This window comes from Pseudorasbora parva, chromosome 21, assembly GCF_024679245.1.
Source record: "Pseudorasbora parva isolate DD20220531a chromosome 21, ASM2467924v1, whole genome shotgun sequence".
NCBI lineage: Eukaryota > Metazoa > Chordata > Actinopteri > Cypriniformes > Gobionidae > Pseudorasbora > Pseudorasbora parva.
This window is the reverse complement of record NC_090192.1, coordinates 19,000,824-19,018,601: the sequence shown is the minus strand read 5'-3', so window position 1 is coordinate 19,018,601 and position 17,778 is coordinate 19,000,824. Positions and strand designations below refer to the sequence as shown.

At 36.7% G+C, this 17,778-nt stretch overlaps 2 protein-coding genes across 5 annotated transcripts; one reads left to right on the top strand and one right to left on the bottom strand.

Annotated features, from left to right (window-relative positions):
- Nucleotides 1-12: 12 nt before the first annotated feature.
- On the bottom strand, nt 13-7,953 carry pms2 (PMS1 homolog 2, mismatch repair system component). Of its 2 annotated transcripts, XM_067430055.1 has the most exons (15): nt 7,623-7,951; nt 7,341-7,480; nt 7,172-7,258; nt 6,549-6,651; nt 6,269-6,452; nt 6,024-6,191; nt 5,760-5,857; nt 5,508-5,607; nt 5,338-5,422; nt 3,179-3,331; nt 2,241-3,096; nt 889-1,056; nt 703-803; nt 449-618; nt 13-276 (listed from the first exon to the last, which is right to left on the bottom strand). In XM_067430055.1, exons 1-15 carry the CDS (start codon nt 7,634-7,636, stop codon nt 133-135), a joined length of 2,571 nt encoding a protein of 856 aa, XP_067286156.1. In that variant the 5' UTR covers nt 7,637-7,951; the 3' UTR covers nt 13-132. The 2 variants fall into 2 exon arrangements, with proteins under 2 accessions (XP_067286156.1, XP_067286155.1); XM_067430054.1 differs by having other exon boundaries at nt 449-803; nt 7,623-7,953.
- Nucleotides 7,954-8,231: 278 nt separating this feature from the next.
- On the top strand, nt 8,232-17,649 carry eif2ak1 (eukaryotic translation initiation factor 2-alpha kinase 1). Of its 3 annotated transcripts, none has more exons than XM_067430051.1 (15): nt 8,243-8,875; nt 9,447-9,614; nt 9,712-9,848; nt 9,972-10,009; nt 10,617-10,716; nt 10,814-10,894; nt 10,979-11,075; nt 11,195-11,255; nt 11,345-11,705; nt 12,069-12,180; nt 13,232-13,338; nt 15,636-15,765; nt 15,919-15,998; nt 16,207-16,440; nt 17,361-17,649. In XM_067430051.1, exons 1-15 carry the CDS (start codon nt 8,725-8,727, stop codon nt 17,481-17,483), a joined length of 1,980 nt encoding a protein of 659 aa, XP_067286152.1. In that variant the 5' UTR covers nt 8,243-8,724; the 3' UTR covers nt 17,484-17,649. The 3 variants fall into 3 exon arrangements, with proteins under 3 accessions (XP_067286154.1, XP_067286152.1, XP_067286153.1); XM_067430052.1 differs by lacking the exon at nt 8,243-8,875 and adding an exon at nt 8,932-9,341; XM_067430053.1 differs by lacking the exons at nt 15,919-15,998; nt 16,207-16,440; nt 17,361-17,649 and adding an exon at nt 15,066-15,102 and having other exon boundaries at nt 8,232-8,875.
- The last annotated feature ends 129 nt before the right edge of the window (nt 17,650-17,778 follow it).

The window sequence follows — 17,778 nt, the reverse complement described above, 5'->3', positions numbered from 1 at the left end:
TCAAACACAACATGAAAATCAATATGAGAAAGACACTTTATTATACAAATAATAATAAAATCCTTAATTAAAACAATAGTGTTTGACAGTCAATATAAAATTCACAGCCAAACATAGCAAAAATAAAGTGTTTCAGTCAGGAGAAACCATATCCAGATTAGCAAGGTGTCTCATGGTGGGTCTACCATGTGGACAATTCCAGGGCTGTTCAATTTCTCCCATGTGAAGTACAAGTTTCTTCATTTCACTGATGTTGAGGGCAGTGCCAACCATCACCTGAGCAAACAGAAAAACATTCACACATTGTTCATATAAAACTTTTTAAAGACCACAAAAATGTCTCAATCCCAGACTCTGATCTTTACATGTTTTTATTTGGGTTCACAAAGGGGGGTTAGAACAGAGTTGCAAAATATTCCTGACTGGAAGAAAAACTAGCTGCACTTACCGATTTGCGACAAGCCCTGGATGCAAACATCTGTCTTACTCGAGAAGGTCGACACATGATTCCTGGACTGTCGCTAAGCATGAAGATTAGTTCTTCAATGTCATTTGGGCCAAAGGTCCAATTCTTGCTTGTAGGTAAAGACACCAGCTTCACCCTCTCCATAACCTGAGCTGATAAACACCACCATCCCACAACAATTTGAAGGAATATGTAACAGATATGATCATGAATGTCTACTACAGTAGATAACTCACCATCTTCATCAATGAGGAAGTCAAAACCATTCTTTCTGAAGATTTCAAGGTTTTCCATGAGCACCGTTTCACTGATAGCAGGGAGGTGGAGACTTTGTGGACTGCGTATGGATCAGGAAAATATAAGTTAAATTGAAAATAAAAAACAGCTTCCAGTTCAACTAATTGGTGCAGATTGAGACTTACACTATGAGCCTCTGTCCCTTTAAGACAGTGTTCTGTTGGAGCATCTCAAAATTGTACTTTTCGTCTGTGGCATGCTGGTCGATTATGAAAATGTCAGATTTCAGCTTGGTGATAATAAAACCCAGGTTGAACTGACCGATGATTTCCATATCCTTGAACATATCTTTGCTGTAAAGAAAAGTAAAACCTTGTTAAAGGGGTACTTCAGCGCTGGGAGGATGAATCTGTAGTTAAACTGGGTCATCAATGTAGTAGAAATTTGAAATTATTTTTGAATTTGGTGCTTTCTAGACTGAGAAAAGACAGACAATGTATTCTTGTCTCATGGGAATGAAAGACAACAATTCCCAGATTGCTTTGCTGCCTTTGGGGGGGGGGGGATTCTACTGATACAACGCCATATGCTAATCGGTGAAGTAACCCTTTAATGGCATTTAGATACATAAACATGATTCTGTTACTTCAAATGGATAGTCTTACTAAAAAGTAAAGTTCTGTCATAATTTACTCATCCTCAGGTTGTTCCAAAACTGTATGCATTTCTTTCTTCTGCAGAACATATTTTGAAGAAGTATGGCAACCAATAAGTTTTGGTTCCCATTGTAGGGACAAAAATACAACAAAAAATACAAGTCAATGATGACTAAAAGTAGCCTAGAAATCTAGACACACCCAAGCAGCACTCTAATCTGCCATGAGTGTCGTCTAACAACTCTCAATACACTTCTGAGCTGTGAAAGCCATACTCTGGTCGGGCCAATCACATCGTGTATAAAGTCGATGGGCGGGGCTTAACATAATAATGGCCGAGTTGCTCTTGCATGCTACTAGTAAACACAGAAACTGGCGAATGGCGGTCTTTCGAATTAGCTTTGACCGCGACTCTGGAAGACTGGAGTTAAGCTTTTCTCTGAGAAAAGAACGGCACTGAAGTCATTCTTAAGAAGGGAAGATGTATTCTGAGATTTGCCGACCGGATACGGCGAAAGTTTAATCTGTCAACTAGCTCTGCTTCACCTTCGTTGCTCTGGTTGGTTGTAGCGCTATCCAACTGCGTGCACACCGTGCAGAGGGAGTTTGAAAGACAACCGTTTATCCCGCCCCTCGGATTGAGCCCTGTCAATGTTGAGTTTCCAGACCAAACATCTTGATGTGGGTCTGGCTTGTCAGGCTAGACTAAAAGGGTTGGGTCATCAACATTCTTTAAAAAATCTTTCATGTTCAACAGAAGAAAGTAAGTCATACCGGTTTGGAACAACATGAGGGAGAGAAAATTATGAGCTGAAATTATCTTGATATAATTTTCATCTTTAGGTGGACTATCTCTAGTTCAAACTAAAGATCAGTCTAACCTTATTTCTTTCTTAAGCTCGTCCTCAGCACTATGGTTTTCTCCAGGGTTAATCTTCGCCCTGAAACGTCTATATTTTGGTTCTCCATCATTATTCTCTGTCTTCTGAGCATGTAGTCTCTGGATTCTTTTAGAAAGTTCCTGCAGAGAAAACTGCAAAAGCATTGTTTTCTTTTGTATGCTGACAGGTGAATCCAAATGCAGGGAAGCATTCTTGTTTTTGAAATCCCCCAGACAGCCCCATGATGGAAGTTCATCTTCTTCATGTCTAGCTCTTTTAGGGTCAGGACTGAAGATTCTGTCCTGGTGTTGTTCTGACTTCGTCTCTGGCACCAAAGGTTCACGACTCCAGAACTTCTCAACTAAAGGCTCATCAATAGTCTGTGCTTTAACATCAGTTTCATATATAATAGGGTTATGTAAAACTGGCTTGTTTTCTGAATTGTTTTCATGTAGAATCTCTGGATCATCTTCAACAGAACTTTGGTTCGCAGCCCTAGAATCAACAGCATCACTATCATAGGTGCTTTCATATTTAGCTAGACAAACAGTTGATTTAATGGAAGTAACAGCAGCAAAACTTGGAGAGGATTTTAAAGATGGCTTCATAATGTCCGTCGTTTTTTTAGAGCAGCTTACAAAGGAAAACATCTTCTTTTGAGAAGGACCAGCACAATAATCCTTAAGACTAGGCTGCTTTGACCCACTTCCTGGAGTCTGATTTTTTGAAAATGCTTTTTTAAGTCCTGCTAGGTTGATGGAAGTCTTTGGGGTCCCATCATCTGGAAGAGCTTCAGAGAGTGAACCTGTTCCACAATCTTCTGAACCAGCGTTTGTCTCAGTTGGTCTACACAGGCCTTCAAGAGCAACATCAACATATGTAATGAATGACACTTCAAGACAACACATGAGCTGTTTTAAAAGATCTAAAGTACTTACTGGTAATGGCTGGAGAAATGTGATTGAGACTGATTTTATTGACACCAATCTCAAACATAGCGATGAGTGAGCTTTTCAGAATGGCCAGCAAGAGTTTTTCCTCTTGTAGAAGGATTTGACGTTTGTCTGGAGTGACATTCACGTCGACACAGTCTAAAGTGAAACAAAGTCAAAATACAGGATTAAATTACAAGTTTAAAAAATACTGAATTTAGCAGTTATATTCTACATGCTTTGTATTATACTACCTATAGCGACAAAGTACCATCTTGTCACTTAGGCTAGAGGTGCTGAAGGATTATCTTGTGCGTGAGATCTAAAAGAAGACGTTTTCCAGTCCAGTACTGCATTTATCCCCTTTATTTGTGACAGTTCCGATGCTCAAACTAGAGGATAGTAATCCCTTTGCATAACTACTAGTGATGTTCGGTTCTTGAACAAACCAATCTTTTGAGCCGGTTCTCAGCAAGTAGCCGGTTGAGCTGGTTAATTAACCAAAAAGAATGCAAAACACAAAAGCCGAATTAGCACGACCGATTAAAAAAAATCGGTTCAACATCAGTCGGTTCAAACATCTGTCGAAGTTTGCAGAGGATTGCTGAGAATTCTGATGATTGAGTTGGCAACACAAGTCTAAGGCACGTAGGCTAATGGAAATATGCTTATTATGACAACTGTTAATAAATAACATTTTATTAAAACCTGCAAAAACGTTTCTGTAAAGAGATTTAAATACATTTTTACTGTAGTTAAGTCTTTAAGGGATATTCATCATTTTATAAGACTGGTTTAATCTTTCTATATAGATTACTTTAGACATGTAACATTTACGTATGTCTGTAATGTGTGCTGTATGTGTGAAACTTTTAGGTATCTTATCCAAGATGTGCATGGGCAACTCAATATTGGTCAGTCATATCCGACGTAAAGGATCCATAACTGAAACTGTAACCACAAACACCATTAACCACGTGAACTTATTAACACGTTTTTTATCTAATATGCCTTCATTTTATTAAAATATGAAAAAAATGATATGGTTGTGCGCATGCAGATTGTATTTTAAATCAAGGAGTTTATAAGGACAATAAACAAGGAGTTGGTTTACTCGTTCTATGGTAGGCTACTTTAGACATAAAGAACATATTCGAATTTGCTGATCAGTATATGTAATGTGTACTGTAGCTGTGCAATTTTCTGTCAAATCCAACATGAAGAATAAATTAACTGTGAAGACATGCACAATTAACTTAAGTGAAAGAAAGGCAATAATCAGCTAAATGCACTCAAGCAAATAACTATTTTATTGTTTCAATATGCATTGACACGGATTACTTTATTTGAATGTTTCCTTGATATAACAACACTGAGAAATGCATTTTAAAAAAACATAAAATAAATGCAGGCATCATTGCATGATGATTTTTAAAACCGGTTCATTGAGCTGAACTGTCCAAAAAGAACCGGTTTGCGGAAATTAATCAGACTTTGCATCACTAATAACCACTCTTGACACGGTCAAAAATGATTTGCTTCCCTATTACACTTGCCTTCACTTTCTCTCTGGCTACCTATAAATCCATTAAACCCACACACCACCTGGTGTCTAACAGTGGAACTACAGCAGACATTTAAATGTCTTAAAAAAACTCTAACACTACCATTTAAAGGTTCAGGGTCTGTAGACTACAAAGTACAAAAATACAATCAATTGTTAAATATTTTTAATATTATTACAATTTAAAATAACTTCTATTTTAATCTATTGTAAAATGAACAATGTGATCGATCGCAATGATCGCAATGAGTTTTCAGTGTCACATGATCCAGAAATTATTTTAATATGCTCATTTGGTGCTCAGGAATCATTTCGTATTAGTATTAATGAGTTTCTTATTAGAATTAATGAAAATAATTGTGCTGCTTAATATTTGTGGAATCTGTGACCTTAGTTTATAAGATTCTTTGATGAAGAGAAGGTTCAGAACAAGTTTATTTGAAATGTTATTTTTTGCAACACCGGTCAAAAGTGACAGAAAAGACATTTACAATTTAATTCCTAATTTCTTCCAGACTCCAACATTTTTAAAAGTAAAGTATACACTTATTTACGTTCAGATACTATATATTATATACAGTATATACAATTTATGTCTTACCTGAGGCGACAGTGATGTTTAGAGCGACAAATGGGTATTGATGCCGATTATACATGTGATAAACCTCATTCACAAGCTTGGAGACCTGAAAATATTACAAAAAATATGAAAACATCACACTTATTGCATATAATTATAAACGCAATAATACTTATATAAAAAGACCACACCTTTACTGGATCACAGGGTCTTTTGTTGATAAAGAAGAACTGCCTGTCAGTAGCACTTCGACCAACACCATGATCCGCTTGTGACACAAACCCTTCAATGCTAGATTGTGATAATACCAATAAACATCACTTTACACAGGAATATTCCACATTATAATATGATTTTCATTACCTGATTTGCATAGAACTGATAATAAGTTAATATTAGATAGAAATTTAAAAAAATGAATATGTTTACACATAAAAACTCACATGAAAAGGTCTTTTGGAACATCTACCCCACTGAGACCATAGTCTTCCTTAATTGAGTCATTGGGAGATATTTGTTGGAAGGGAATCAAACTTTGTAGCTGAGGACAAATAAAAATGTGACATACATGTTACCCTAAAACAACAGCGACAAACAATAATGCAGGTACTTTGTTACAATAATATGACAGTGTGTTCTGTTGGTCAATTTTGGTTTAGGAATTATTCTACTTAAAATATCCACTACAGAAAACAGTTTATTCTCACCTGTTTAGGTCCAAACACAGCTCCAATGTTGTCTCTCATGCTGTCACTGCCGCTGGTGCATAGTACTGGGGTGCGCTTGCCTTGTCCCATCTGGTTAGTGCATGTAATACGCACACCAGTGGAGATGATGCAGTAGGATTGCAAGACGAAAATCATCTTGGAATATTCCTGTGAAGAAACTATTTATTTCCTTCCTAAACATGGATACAAAACCATGCACCCAAATATACAGTATTCCAGCAGACCTTTTTGATGTTGCGCTGGAACTCCTTGTGTCGGACAGGTAACGTGGAGAAAAGCTTCTGAAGTGTGATGGTAGTGCCGTGCTGACGGGGATGTGGCACGCGCTGAGTGAGTTGACCATTGTGGTCATACACCAGCCGAGCTCCAATCTGAGCGCTCTCATGACAGGTCACAACACTAAGATCACTGCAAATATAAAACAGTGTATACTAAGGAAGCACTAGAGAGATTAAATTAAAAATATCAATGCAATTAAGAAGACACATCCAAGTAAAGTGTTACCTAAGAGCACAAAGTGAGCTGAGAGCTTCACCACGGAACCCAAACGTCTCCACGTGTATCAGGTCGGAAAAATCTCTTATTTTAGAGGTATGATGTTTTAAAGCTGCAGATGTGGAGAAGACAGATAGGTACACTACTCACCAAGAGTCTAGAATATTCAGATTTTTTTATGTTTTTAAAAGAAGTGAAACATTATTACTATTAGTCATAGGCATTCAAAGCTAAAAAAATGTGGGTGGGTCCTCTCTCAGAAAGTTTTTACTGGAGTAGATCATGCCATTTGCATTAAGTACAAATAAATAAATATATTGTTCATTAAATGTCTGGTGGGGCCAGACAAAACTACAGAAAACAGATTCATTTATAGCAACAATAGTGTAGGATTAAGATGCATGGCATCAAAGTTGACGCAAATCGACCTGAGGTTCAAATCTTTCGTAATTTCGAGGTTCTTTCAATTTTAAAATGTATTCAAATAGAAAACAGTTATTTTAAATTGTAATATTACTGTATTTTCTTATATAACTGTGTTTACTATATTTTGATAAAATAAATTCTGCTTTTTTGCGCATATGAGAATTATTTTGAAAACTTTTGATTTATTCCAATCTTAGGCCACTTACTTAGTCCCTCAAAGTTTTGCTCCTCAACACCTTTTCCATTGTCGGACACTTCCACAGATTCTGTTCCACTGTCTTTTAGCTTGACATCTGTATGAAAACAAAACGATTTACCAAATGTAGCATTATCTCAAGCACTACGTTTCCTCATGTGGTCATCTCTTGAGCTCACCAACATTAGTGGCACCAGCATCAATGCTGTTCTCCACCAGCTCTTTAACAGCTGTGGCCAGACTCAGCACCACCTGTCCAGAGCAGATTTGATGCACAGACTGTTTGTCTATTGCCTTTATTGCTCCAGCAGAGCCTGTGCTAGGAATTTAAAATACAAACAGCATTAAGTAACGTTACTGTACTGTAGTAAACAAAGTTTCCAGCATATCAGATAATACAATTATCGTTGTTATAATGTAGCAACCATTGGTAAAATAATATGCAAAGCTATAAAACTTACCACGAATCTGACATCCTTCCTGTAACAATATGGTAAGTTACTAATCACAGCAGCTTAATTTTTAAGCTTTGCATTGTGGCTATTTTGATAGCTTTTGCACCTTGCCACATTCAGAAGAAACAAGAAGCGCGAATGTAATGTGTTTTCATTGCTCAGTGTGAAAAACCAATGCTTCTTCAAGAAAAATGTTCTGCTAAACCTACAGTGGAACGCACACACCAAAATAAACGCACGCGCTTAACTGCGTCGCTCTATGCTGCTCTGAATGCGTATTACGTTTCCCGCCGGCTTCGTGACGCAAAACGTCCTTTTGCGTGCGTTCGTGACATGTGATCAACCGCTGCTCACTGTGCTGTCGACCTGCATCCTTCTTTCTTTTTTAATTATTTTGTGCCAAGTTGATCTTTAACCAATGCTGCCGTGATATCGGAAATATTCCACTTCCAAAGTCGTGATTACAAATTTGTGACTGAGAGGGCATTCATGTCCCATTTTTAAACTAGGAAACTAACGGAAGCATTTACGATACTTCCGATTGAAGGCAGCATTAATGCCGCCCCCCCCCCCCCCATTTTTTTATTGATATATCATATTGTTGGTCTTTGTAACAAAACTAAAGTACCGATTTTAACGTTATATTTTGAAACATTACATCATCCTGCGCGTGGTTGACTGAGTTAGGGACTGTGTGCAAAGTTCAAATCCGATAATGGTCGAAACTGACACTGACTCAACAACGTTGTTAATGTTATTGTCTTCTAAGCGGTATTTTTTATAGAGATACAAGTTTTTCGAAACTACAAACCATAAACAGAACCTATTTTTGATTACCGTTTTGATGCATTATATTGTTTTGTTCATCATATCTGACAATTTTGAGATCCTCCCTTACTCCTGTCCCTTGAAACATGGCAGGTCACTGTCAGTTTACGGTGATATTTTTATTCGGCCGGTTTTAAAACTTGTGAGTGTGGTCGTTTGCTCAATCAAAGGGGTTGGGTTTTTGAAAGTTTGCCCTTTCTGAATGGAGCTACTGTGATGCTACATGTGATGCACACACAGAAGTGTCTTAGAAAAGCGTCGTTTCACACAACAGAGACTCATGGCAGAAGAAAGTTCGAGTAGCAGTGTAGTTTCTAATCTGAACAGCCGTTGTAGCCTTCATATCCGACGGGGCCTTTTCACCCAAGACAGAGGACCTAAAGGAGGAATGTTCAACCTGAAAGATAAGGAGGATGACGTCCAATTTGACAGTGAGTCCACTCCAACAGAAATATTAAGTACAGCCCCTTTCATTCATGGCATGGCATAAAGTTACGTTAGCACTGTTAGCAGAGGAGTCATGGTTTGAGTTTGTGCTCTTAAACTAAAACAGTTGGTGTTGTTGTTAGTTCTATGATTATTTACTCTTTTTGGGGACTGTAAACAACAGGTGCAAAAACTGACAAAATAGCATGCAAATTACTAAAATAAGATCTCTCCCCTACATTATATTTCGTCTGTGGGACTTCATAGGGGTGTGTGGGGGTAACTTGAAACTGTTTCAAGCTGATAAGTTACTTAGACCTTACCCACCCCTGATGTTCACACAAGATGCAGCATTTGTATATTTCTACTTGCTCAGCTGTTAAGAGAGTACAGTAAATTAAATATATGGTGTCTAAATGGATTCTGGGGGAAGTGACATTATGGCTTTAATTGCCAAAGTTATTGCTGAAGGTAAGAAATATCCAATCCAAGTCGTTTTTTTCTCTTCATAATTTATATTCAAACATGGTCAAACATTAGGATTTATCACCCTTTGTTTGTTTTATATAAATGCAGCCTCAGACTCGGACAGTAACTGTGAGGTGTTGCTGGCTGGGAAACAGTATCCGTCGATCCAGGAATTTGCCTCTGCCATTCCCAACCAACTTCTGCTGGGATCTCTACTGGAACACTTGTGCTTTGTTTACGAGAGTGATCCTACACGCTCACGCATGCTGTTTAAAGGTAAACCATCACTGATATTGGCTTATAAAAGGATAAATTTGTTTATTTGCTATTTGTCTTAAAATGTTTGTTGCCTCAAATGCCTCTGATGTTTCAGTGATGGGCCAGCATTTAGCAAACATGAACCTCCTCTCTCCGCTGGCTATCAGTGATGAGTTCAGCACAGTTCGACTACAACATAACCGGGCGTTCACAGAGCTTCTGCATGCGACCAGCTTGTCGCTTTACCCCCAGGTAATCCAACTTAATTTGTCTTCAAAATCATTTAGATTTCTGTCCAGCTGATGCTTTCCAAACAAAACCAAAAGAAAATGAATTATAATTTTGCCTGACCTGTTCCTCTTTTGGATTTTGCAGGAGCATAGATATTTGAGTACAGAAGACCAGAGTCTAAGGTGACAACATTTACATTTGTAGCACCTTCACTTACATTGTGTTGTAATATACGCTACCATTTAAAAGTCTGTCAAATTCTCTTATGCTCACCAAGGCTGCATTTATTTGATCAAAAATACTGGAAAAACAGTAAGATATAATAATATGAAATATTATTACAATTAAAAACAACTGTATAGCAGTCATAACTCCAGTCTTCAATGTCATGCAAACTTTTAAAAATCATTTAAATAAGCTGATTTGGTGCTCAAAAAGTATTTTTCATTTTTCATTATTATCATTAATGCTGAAACCAGTTTGCTTATTATTATAAATTTTGTGGAATTTTGTGGAAATCAGGATTTGTCAGGATTATTTAATGAATAGAAAGTTCAAAACCCAGGTGCGCTAGGGTGCGTCTAGATTTCTAGGCTACAAAAGAACAGCATTTACTTGAAATGTCATTTTTAACATTATAAATGCCTTTACTTTTCAATCTAATGCATCCTTGCTGAATAAAAGTATAATTTTTTAGCATTTTCAAAAATCGTACTCACCCCAAACTTTTAAACGGCAGTGTACAGTATTTTAACATTTTAAATAATGAGATATGCTTTTCTATCCTAGAACCAAAGATGGTCTTTTCCAAGCACAGACATCCCGTTACCTTAGTGAATTTGAAGAAATCGCAACATTGGGTAAAGGATCCTATGGCAAAGTGTTTAAAGTAAGAAAAAGTTTTAATCATATTGTCCTCCAAAGATGGAAAACACATATTTTTGAAAGGTGACTCATAAACACTAAAAACACTCGTACTGTTTTAGGTCACAAATAAGCTTGATGGTCAGGAATACGCTGTGAAAAAAATTCTAATCAAGAAGGTAACAAGAGAAGACTGCATGAAGGTAAAGTATGTCACAGATTCAGTTAATATAGTTCTAATGTACCCCCATGATTGATCTATTATGTCTTTTTTTATCTCCTCGCAGGTTCTTAGAGAAGTTAAGGTGCTCTCCAGCCTTCAGCATTCCAATATTGTTGGCTATCACACTGCATGGATGGAGCACGTTCAGCCTGCTGTGAAAAGTACATTGTTCTAACAATGTGTTCTCAATAACATTGGTTACATTAGGAGATCCCGTTTAAATAATAATAGTATTTCTGGGATTATACAAAATGGTAAAATTGTCTGTTTATCTTACTAGATCCCAAATCCCTCGTTTCACAAACGTTTCCAGCATTAGAGAAACCGTCACAGAAATATGGGTAAGATGGTTTGACACATTTTTTTCCAATACAAATAACTATTTATAACACGTTTAAAATAGTATATTTGAAAATGCATCTTGCTTCAGGTGCACACAGGAAAACACTAACAGCAGCACTGGATCGTCCATTGTTTTTGAACATTCTGAACAAGCCGAAGCCAAAGAAAATCAGGCTACACTAGAAAGCATGTCAGTGAAGCCCTCAACTTCAAAAGAAGAGATGGGACATGCTGTTTGCCCCAAAAATGTCCGCAACCCACAGAACTTTGTTCCATGTGTATTTCTGGGAAAGCCCCGCGCTATGGTGAACAAATGCCCTGCGGCTAAATGGGACAGTTCAACACTCTCGGAGGATGACCTCAGTCAAAATAAACTGGAACTGAACAATAACAATAACTCTTACATTGATATGGACACTACTGAATGGTCTGAAAAGCAGGCGCATGAGGTAAACGGTCCAGTGAATGTAAACCATTAATTGAATTGAAATGAGAAATAATTATTCCGTAATCTTTTATGTTAAAAGTTTTCTCTTTTATGAGTCATTAATGACATCAATTTCAAAGGGTTAGGTGACCTAACCCTTTGAAATTGATGTCATTAATGACTCACCCTAATGTCGTTCCACACCCGTAAGACCTCTGTTCATTTTCAGAACACAGTTTAAGATATTTTATATTTTAGTCCCAGAGCATATGCAGTCTATGCACACTTTACTGTCCATGTCCAGAGAGCTAATTATATGACATCAATTTCATTTTTGGGTGAACTAACCCTTTAATATTATGTTTTTGCCTGTTCCTGTCTATAGGTTCAGTTCCACTTAATGTTATATATACAAATGCAGCTTTGTGAGCGATCCTTGAAAGACTGGATACAAGAAAGAAACTCAAGGACCACAGTGGGACTCTTGATGTCAGTAGGTGAGATCACTTTATTCATAAAAGTTCGAGTTACTATAATTTACAGTATTTATAAATTTATACTTCCTTCTTTAGATGCCAATTAATAGGTAGTATGTCTCATACATATATATACATGCTTTTCCTGTTTTTGCATGAGCTGGAACATGCCTGAACAGGAAAGACAAGGAAAGCTAATTTGCAGAGCTAGATAGCCTGGATGTCAGCCGAACTCAGCCCCGCCCACAACATTTCAGCTCGGGCAGTTCGGTCTGGACTTGATACATAGAGGAGTAATTATGCCCGAACAGAAACTGTTCGGACTAATGAAATCATCAGGGCAGGCTTTAGGCGGACAGATAATAAACAGTAACGTAATCATGCACGTCATCAAAGGCACTTGGATTAAATTTGTTGAAATTCTAAACGGAGAGCTTATTTGTATCTGCATTAACCTTCACTATTTCTCTCTGAAATGATGATCATGTTGGTAAGTATTATGTGTATCCTTAAAATCATTTTTTTTTTTTTTTACAACACCGGCAGATTGTTTATTCCAGTGCACGTGCAGACAGGGTTACCAAGTTTTTACAACAAAACTCACCATCTACAGCCCAAAACAAGCCCAAATGCCCAATAGCTTTTAGGGGGAGTTCTCAGGGGGAAAAAATGGCATTTGTGGGGTTAAATATGTGCTATTTTGGCAATTCCTGGGTCTACATATCACATAATCGAGGTAGCTTTAACCCACGGAAATGGAAAACAACCCGCAGAAAAAAAAACACAGATTTGGCAACACGGTGCAGTTGAGTTCTGTTGACATTTGACAATTCGTTATGCGTCGCTTTGTCGCTCTGATTAGTTGTAGTTCTAGCCAATTGATGTCTTTTCTGGTTCGGGTGAAACACCCATAATCACAGCCCAATGGAGCAGTATCAGACTCATGTTCTGACTAGAATTGAGTATAACCACATCAGGCTAAGAGCTAGATGTTTTGAACACACAATCCCAACATAAAATTATATTGTTGAATTGTTTTGAGCATTTTTTTAACCAATACATTCTTCCACAGATCCTTGTGAGTCAATAGAATGTGAACAGGCATTTAAGATTTTAAAGAAAGTACTTGAAGGAGTGGAGTACATTCATTCCCGTGGAATTATGCACAGAGACCTAAAGGTATGTGTATTTATTTTGTCGGTTTACATAACTTGGCATTGTGCACCATACATATATCTAGTTCATGTAAATCTTGTTGGCATAAAAACTGGAGCATTCGTATACATGGTAGGATACCTAGAGTTTTGATAACAGATGTTGGACAGGTGTGGCACAACATTGTGCAAAGCATACTTGTGCTTTTGAGGTTGGACTAAAACAATTTGACTTAACAATTGATTTACTAATTTTACTGATACTTCCAGTGTCCTCATAACAGTTTATAGCCAGCATAACATTTAAAGGAGTAGTTCACTTTAAAATGAAAATTACCCCATGCCCCCAAATTACCCCATGCCCCCAATACCCCAATTACCCCATTATACTCATCCTCAAGCCATCCTAGGTATATATGACTTTTTTCTTCCTGATGAACACAATCTTTGCGTCCGGTGCTTCCAAGCTTTATAATGGCAGTGACAGGCTCCATTAAATAAGTGCATCCATTCATCATAAGCGTACTCCACACAGCTCAGGGTTGCTAAAGGGATAGTTCGCCCAAAAATGAAAATTAGCCCATGATTTACCCCCCTTAAAGTCCTAGGTGCTAGGTCCTAGGTGTATATGACATTCTTCTTTCAGACAAACACAATCAGAGTTATACTATATTAAAAAAGTCCTGGCTAATCCAAGCTTTATAATGGCAGGGATTGTTGTTCTGTTTTTGAAATTCATAAAAATGCATCTGTCTATCTTATAACGTGCTCCACACGGCTCTGGGAGGTTGATAAAGTCCTTCTGAAACAAATTGTTGCATTTGTGTAAGAACCTTTTTTAAATTAAAGTTCCGGCCGATCGCTTTCCATCGAAAAGGGCTTAAAGTGCCTTCTCTGCATATGCGATGTCTGACGAGCGTACCTGGTAGCGTAAGCCTTTGAACTGCATAGGCACTTTCAACACTTTTTCCATCAACCGAATACGGAAGGTGATCAGCCGAAACGTTTATACTTTATAAAGTTTTAAATATGGATAATTTTCATACACAAACGCATCAATTCACTTCTAAAGGCATTTATTAAGCTCCCAGAGCCGTGTGAAGCACATTATTTGACGGACAGATGCATTTGTATGGATTTCAAAACCAGAGAAACAATCCCTGCCATTATAAAGCTTGGATTAGCCAGGACCTTTTTAATATAACTCAACTTTTATTCATCTGAAAAAAGAATGTCATATACACCTAGGATGACTTGAGGGTGAGGAAACCTTGGGCTAATTTTCATTTTTCGGTGAACTATCCCTTTAATAATGGCCTTCTAAAGAGAATAAATAAATCCAATGTTTGTTTGTTTTTCATCGATTTTCACTGCGTTTGTTTTGCCATTTCTTTTCTTTACCCCCAAAATTGACTGCCTTTTTATTTAAAAATTTCTCTCATAATTTATAGGAGAATGGAACTCCTGAATCTAAAATGAATGCAGCATTTACAGTACTTCAAAGATTTTTATTTAATTTATTATTCTTTTGATGCGTTTATCAACCAGACTTGAAAATGTAGTGTGGTTATGTTGTTACTTTGCCATTTTTTTCCCATGAAATACTAAAACCCTTTCTAAACTGAACTTTCTGGAGTATGTTTATGATGGATGGATGCAATTTTTTTAAGCTTCAAACTCCCTATCACAGCCATTTATAAAGCTTGGAAGCATCAGCAAATGTATGAATATAACTCTCATTGTGTTTATCAGAAAGAAAAAAGTCATTTATACCGAGGATGGCTTGAGGGTAAGTAAATAATTGGCTAATTTTCATTTAAAAGTGAACTAATCCTTAAACTAAATTTTAAAATAAAAAATGAGTTGCTGTCAATTTGACAAACACTTTTCTTATCCCTTACAAGCACACTTTTTATCTGTTTGTCACAGAAAGGTTTGATAGTTCTGGTAATATCCCTGAATCCCCCTTGGATCTTCAGACACATATTTTAGTTAACAAAAGTCTAGAACACACAATTACCTATGAAATTCCTAAACAAATCTAATTTTCATCAGCGATTAATATGTTAAAACTGGTCATTTAGAATATTTATTACTGTGGATGTTCTATCTATGTAACAATAAAAACACGATAAATTAAAAAATTTAAAAAAAAAAATCTGTACTTGATCTGTACATTTTGGGTCCTCTCCACGTATTTATTTAGTTTAATTAACATTTTAGTACTAGTATCATCTCAGTTTAAACTACTCTACTATTTAAAGTTACTCAAACTCACAGTTTTAAAGTGCAAATTAAAATGTATATTTTTTTTATTTACAGCCTAGAAACATTTTCCTACATGGACCTGAGTGCCATGTGAAGATTGGGGACTTTGGCTTGGCTTGCCAAAACATTATAATGGACGAGCATGAGCAGTTGCCCTCCAGCTCTCAAGCAAGTGTAAACACAGGTGACAGAGCTATTCACAAGTTATTACAAATTATAATAACTATTTGTAATGGGGGGGGGGGGGGGTAATTCTTATTTTTCTGTTTGCTGGTTTAATAGCAGGTAACATTAGATGGCAGCTTGGACTAAACAATTTTCTGATCACACTTTTCAGACTCGGCTCACACTAGTGGAGTGGGAACTTTTGTTTATGCTGCACCAGAACAACTTGAGGGTTCTCATTATGATTCAAAGGTAGAGTACTGTAAAGCTACAAAGTGTTATAATGCCATTTCTATTCAGTGATTTCTGTTGTTGAATGTGTTGTTTTTTTTTTTTTTTTTTTGTATGTGCCTAAGATGAAACAATCACACATTGAAGTAATGTGTGATTGTTTCATCTTAGGCACATACAAAAAAATGTGGTAGAACTTGACGCTCGGTACTTGTTTTTATTTATACAGTCAGATATGTACAGTATAGGAGTGATTGCATTTGAGTTATTCCAGCCATTTGGGACTGAGATGGAGCGTGTGCACACACTTGGAGAACTACGGCGGGGCAAGATCCCTAACACGCTGTCCAACAACTGGCCACTTTTGGCCAAATATATCAGTCTGCTGACCAGCTCTGATCCCTCAATGCGACCAAGTGCCTCTCAGTTACTTCAGAGTGACCTCTTCAGCACCAGTGACATGGTATGTGTGGCTTTAAAGCGTTCGTTCACCCAAAAATCAATCAGTCATTAAATAATTACTCACCCTCATGTCATTCCAAACCTGTAAGACATTTGTTCATCTTCGAAATGCAAATGCAGATAAAACTTTTGGAACATAATGGACAACAAACTTTTTGATGAAATCTCAGCGCTTTCTGCCCCTCCATTGACAGCTACGCACTTAAAACTTTGATGCTTCAAAAAGTTAATAAGGAATCGTAAAGCTAATCCATATGAATTTTTTGGTTTAGTCCACATTTTCTGAAGAGATTTGATCACTTTATAGGATGAACAGATTGAATTTAGTATTTTATTCATAAACATTGATAAGCAAACATAAACAGAAGCTCAACCCGAACCTGCTTGACACACGAGAACAAACTTCATGTGGAAGCTCAAACGTGCTGTGTAATATGACAATGAACCTCATTGGTTCTTGCACATCAAGTAAACATACTTGAGCTTCCATTGGTTTACCACAACTGATGTGTTTTGATGAATGTTTATATGTAAATAACAGCCTACCAGTAAATTCAATCTGTTCATCATCATATAAATCTATTTACATGGATTCGTTTTAGGATCTCATTATGAACTTTTGAGATGTGCAGGGACAGAAAGCTCTCAGATTTAATCAAAAGACCTACCGGTATTTGTCTTCTGACGATGAACGAAAGTCTTAAGGGTTTGACATGAGGATGAGTAATTAATGACAGATTAATAATAATTAATAATGACAGACAATAATAATTAATTTTCATTTTTGGGTGATCTCTTTTTTTGTTACTCTCACAAAACAAATGTGTTCTGCATATAACCTAATTTTAGTTATCCTCATATTTTGAAGAAACTTTTGAACTTGTAACTCAGTAAAAAATGAACTTTTATTCTTTATTGTAGGTTATCTACAGTTTAAAGCGCAAGATTGATGAACAAGAAGAAGAAATTGTTCAGCTCAGGAGACAGATCAGTGAGCTACAGATCTCTCAAAATGTAATAATACACAGTCCAGAAAAGACATAAAAATAGTAGCTCTATTTGTACTGATATAAGTGCTCTCAGTACTTGTAAATCATGTAAATTGTTGTTTGGAAATGGTTGTATGTGTGTGTGAGTATGTATGTATATAATTGAGTGCCATATTTAACTTTACAAAAGATGTGTAAAGTAAAGTACAATGCCAATGGTGTATTAGTCTCCATGTATCTGACTCTTGAAAGTAAATAGTTCCTCAAAATAGCCTTACACTACAGTATTATATTAATTACAATTATTGCATTATATTGGATCATATTATTATGAATGTCAGTAATACTCA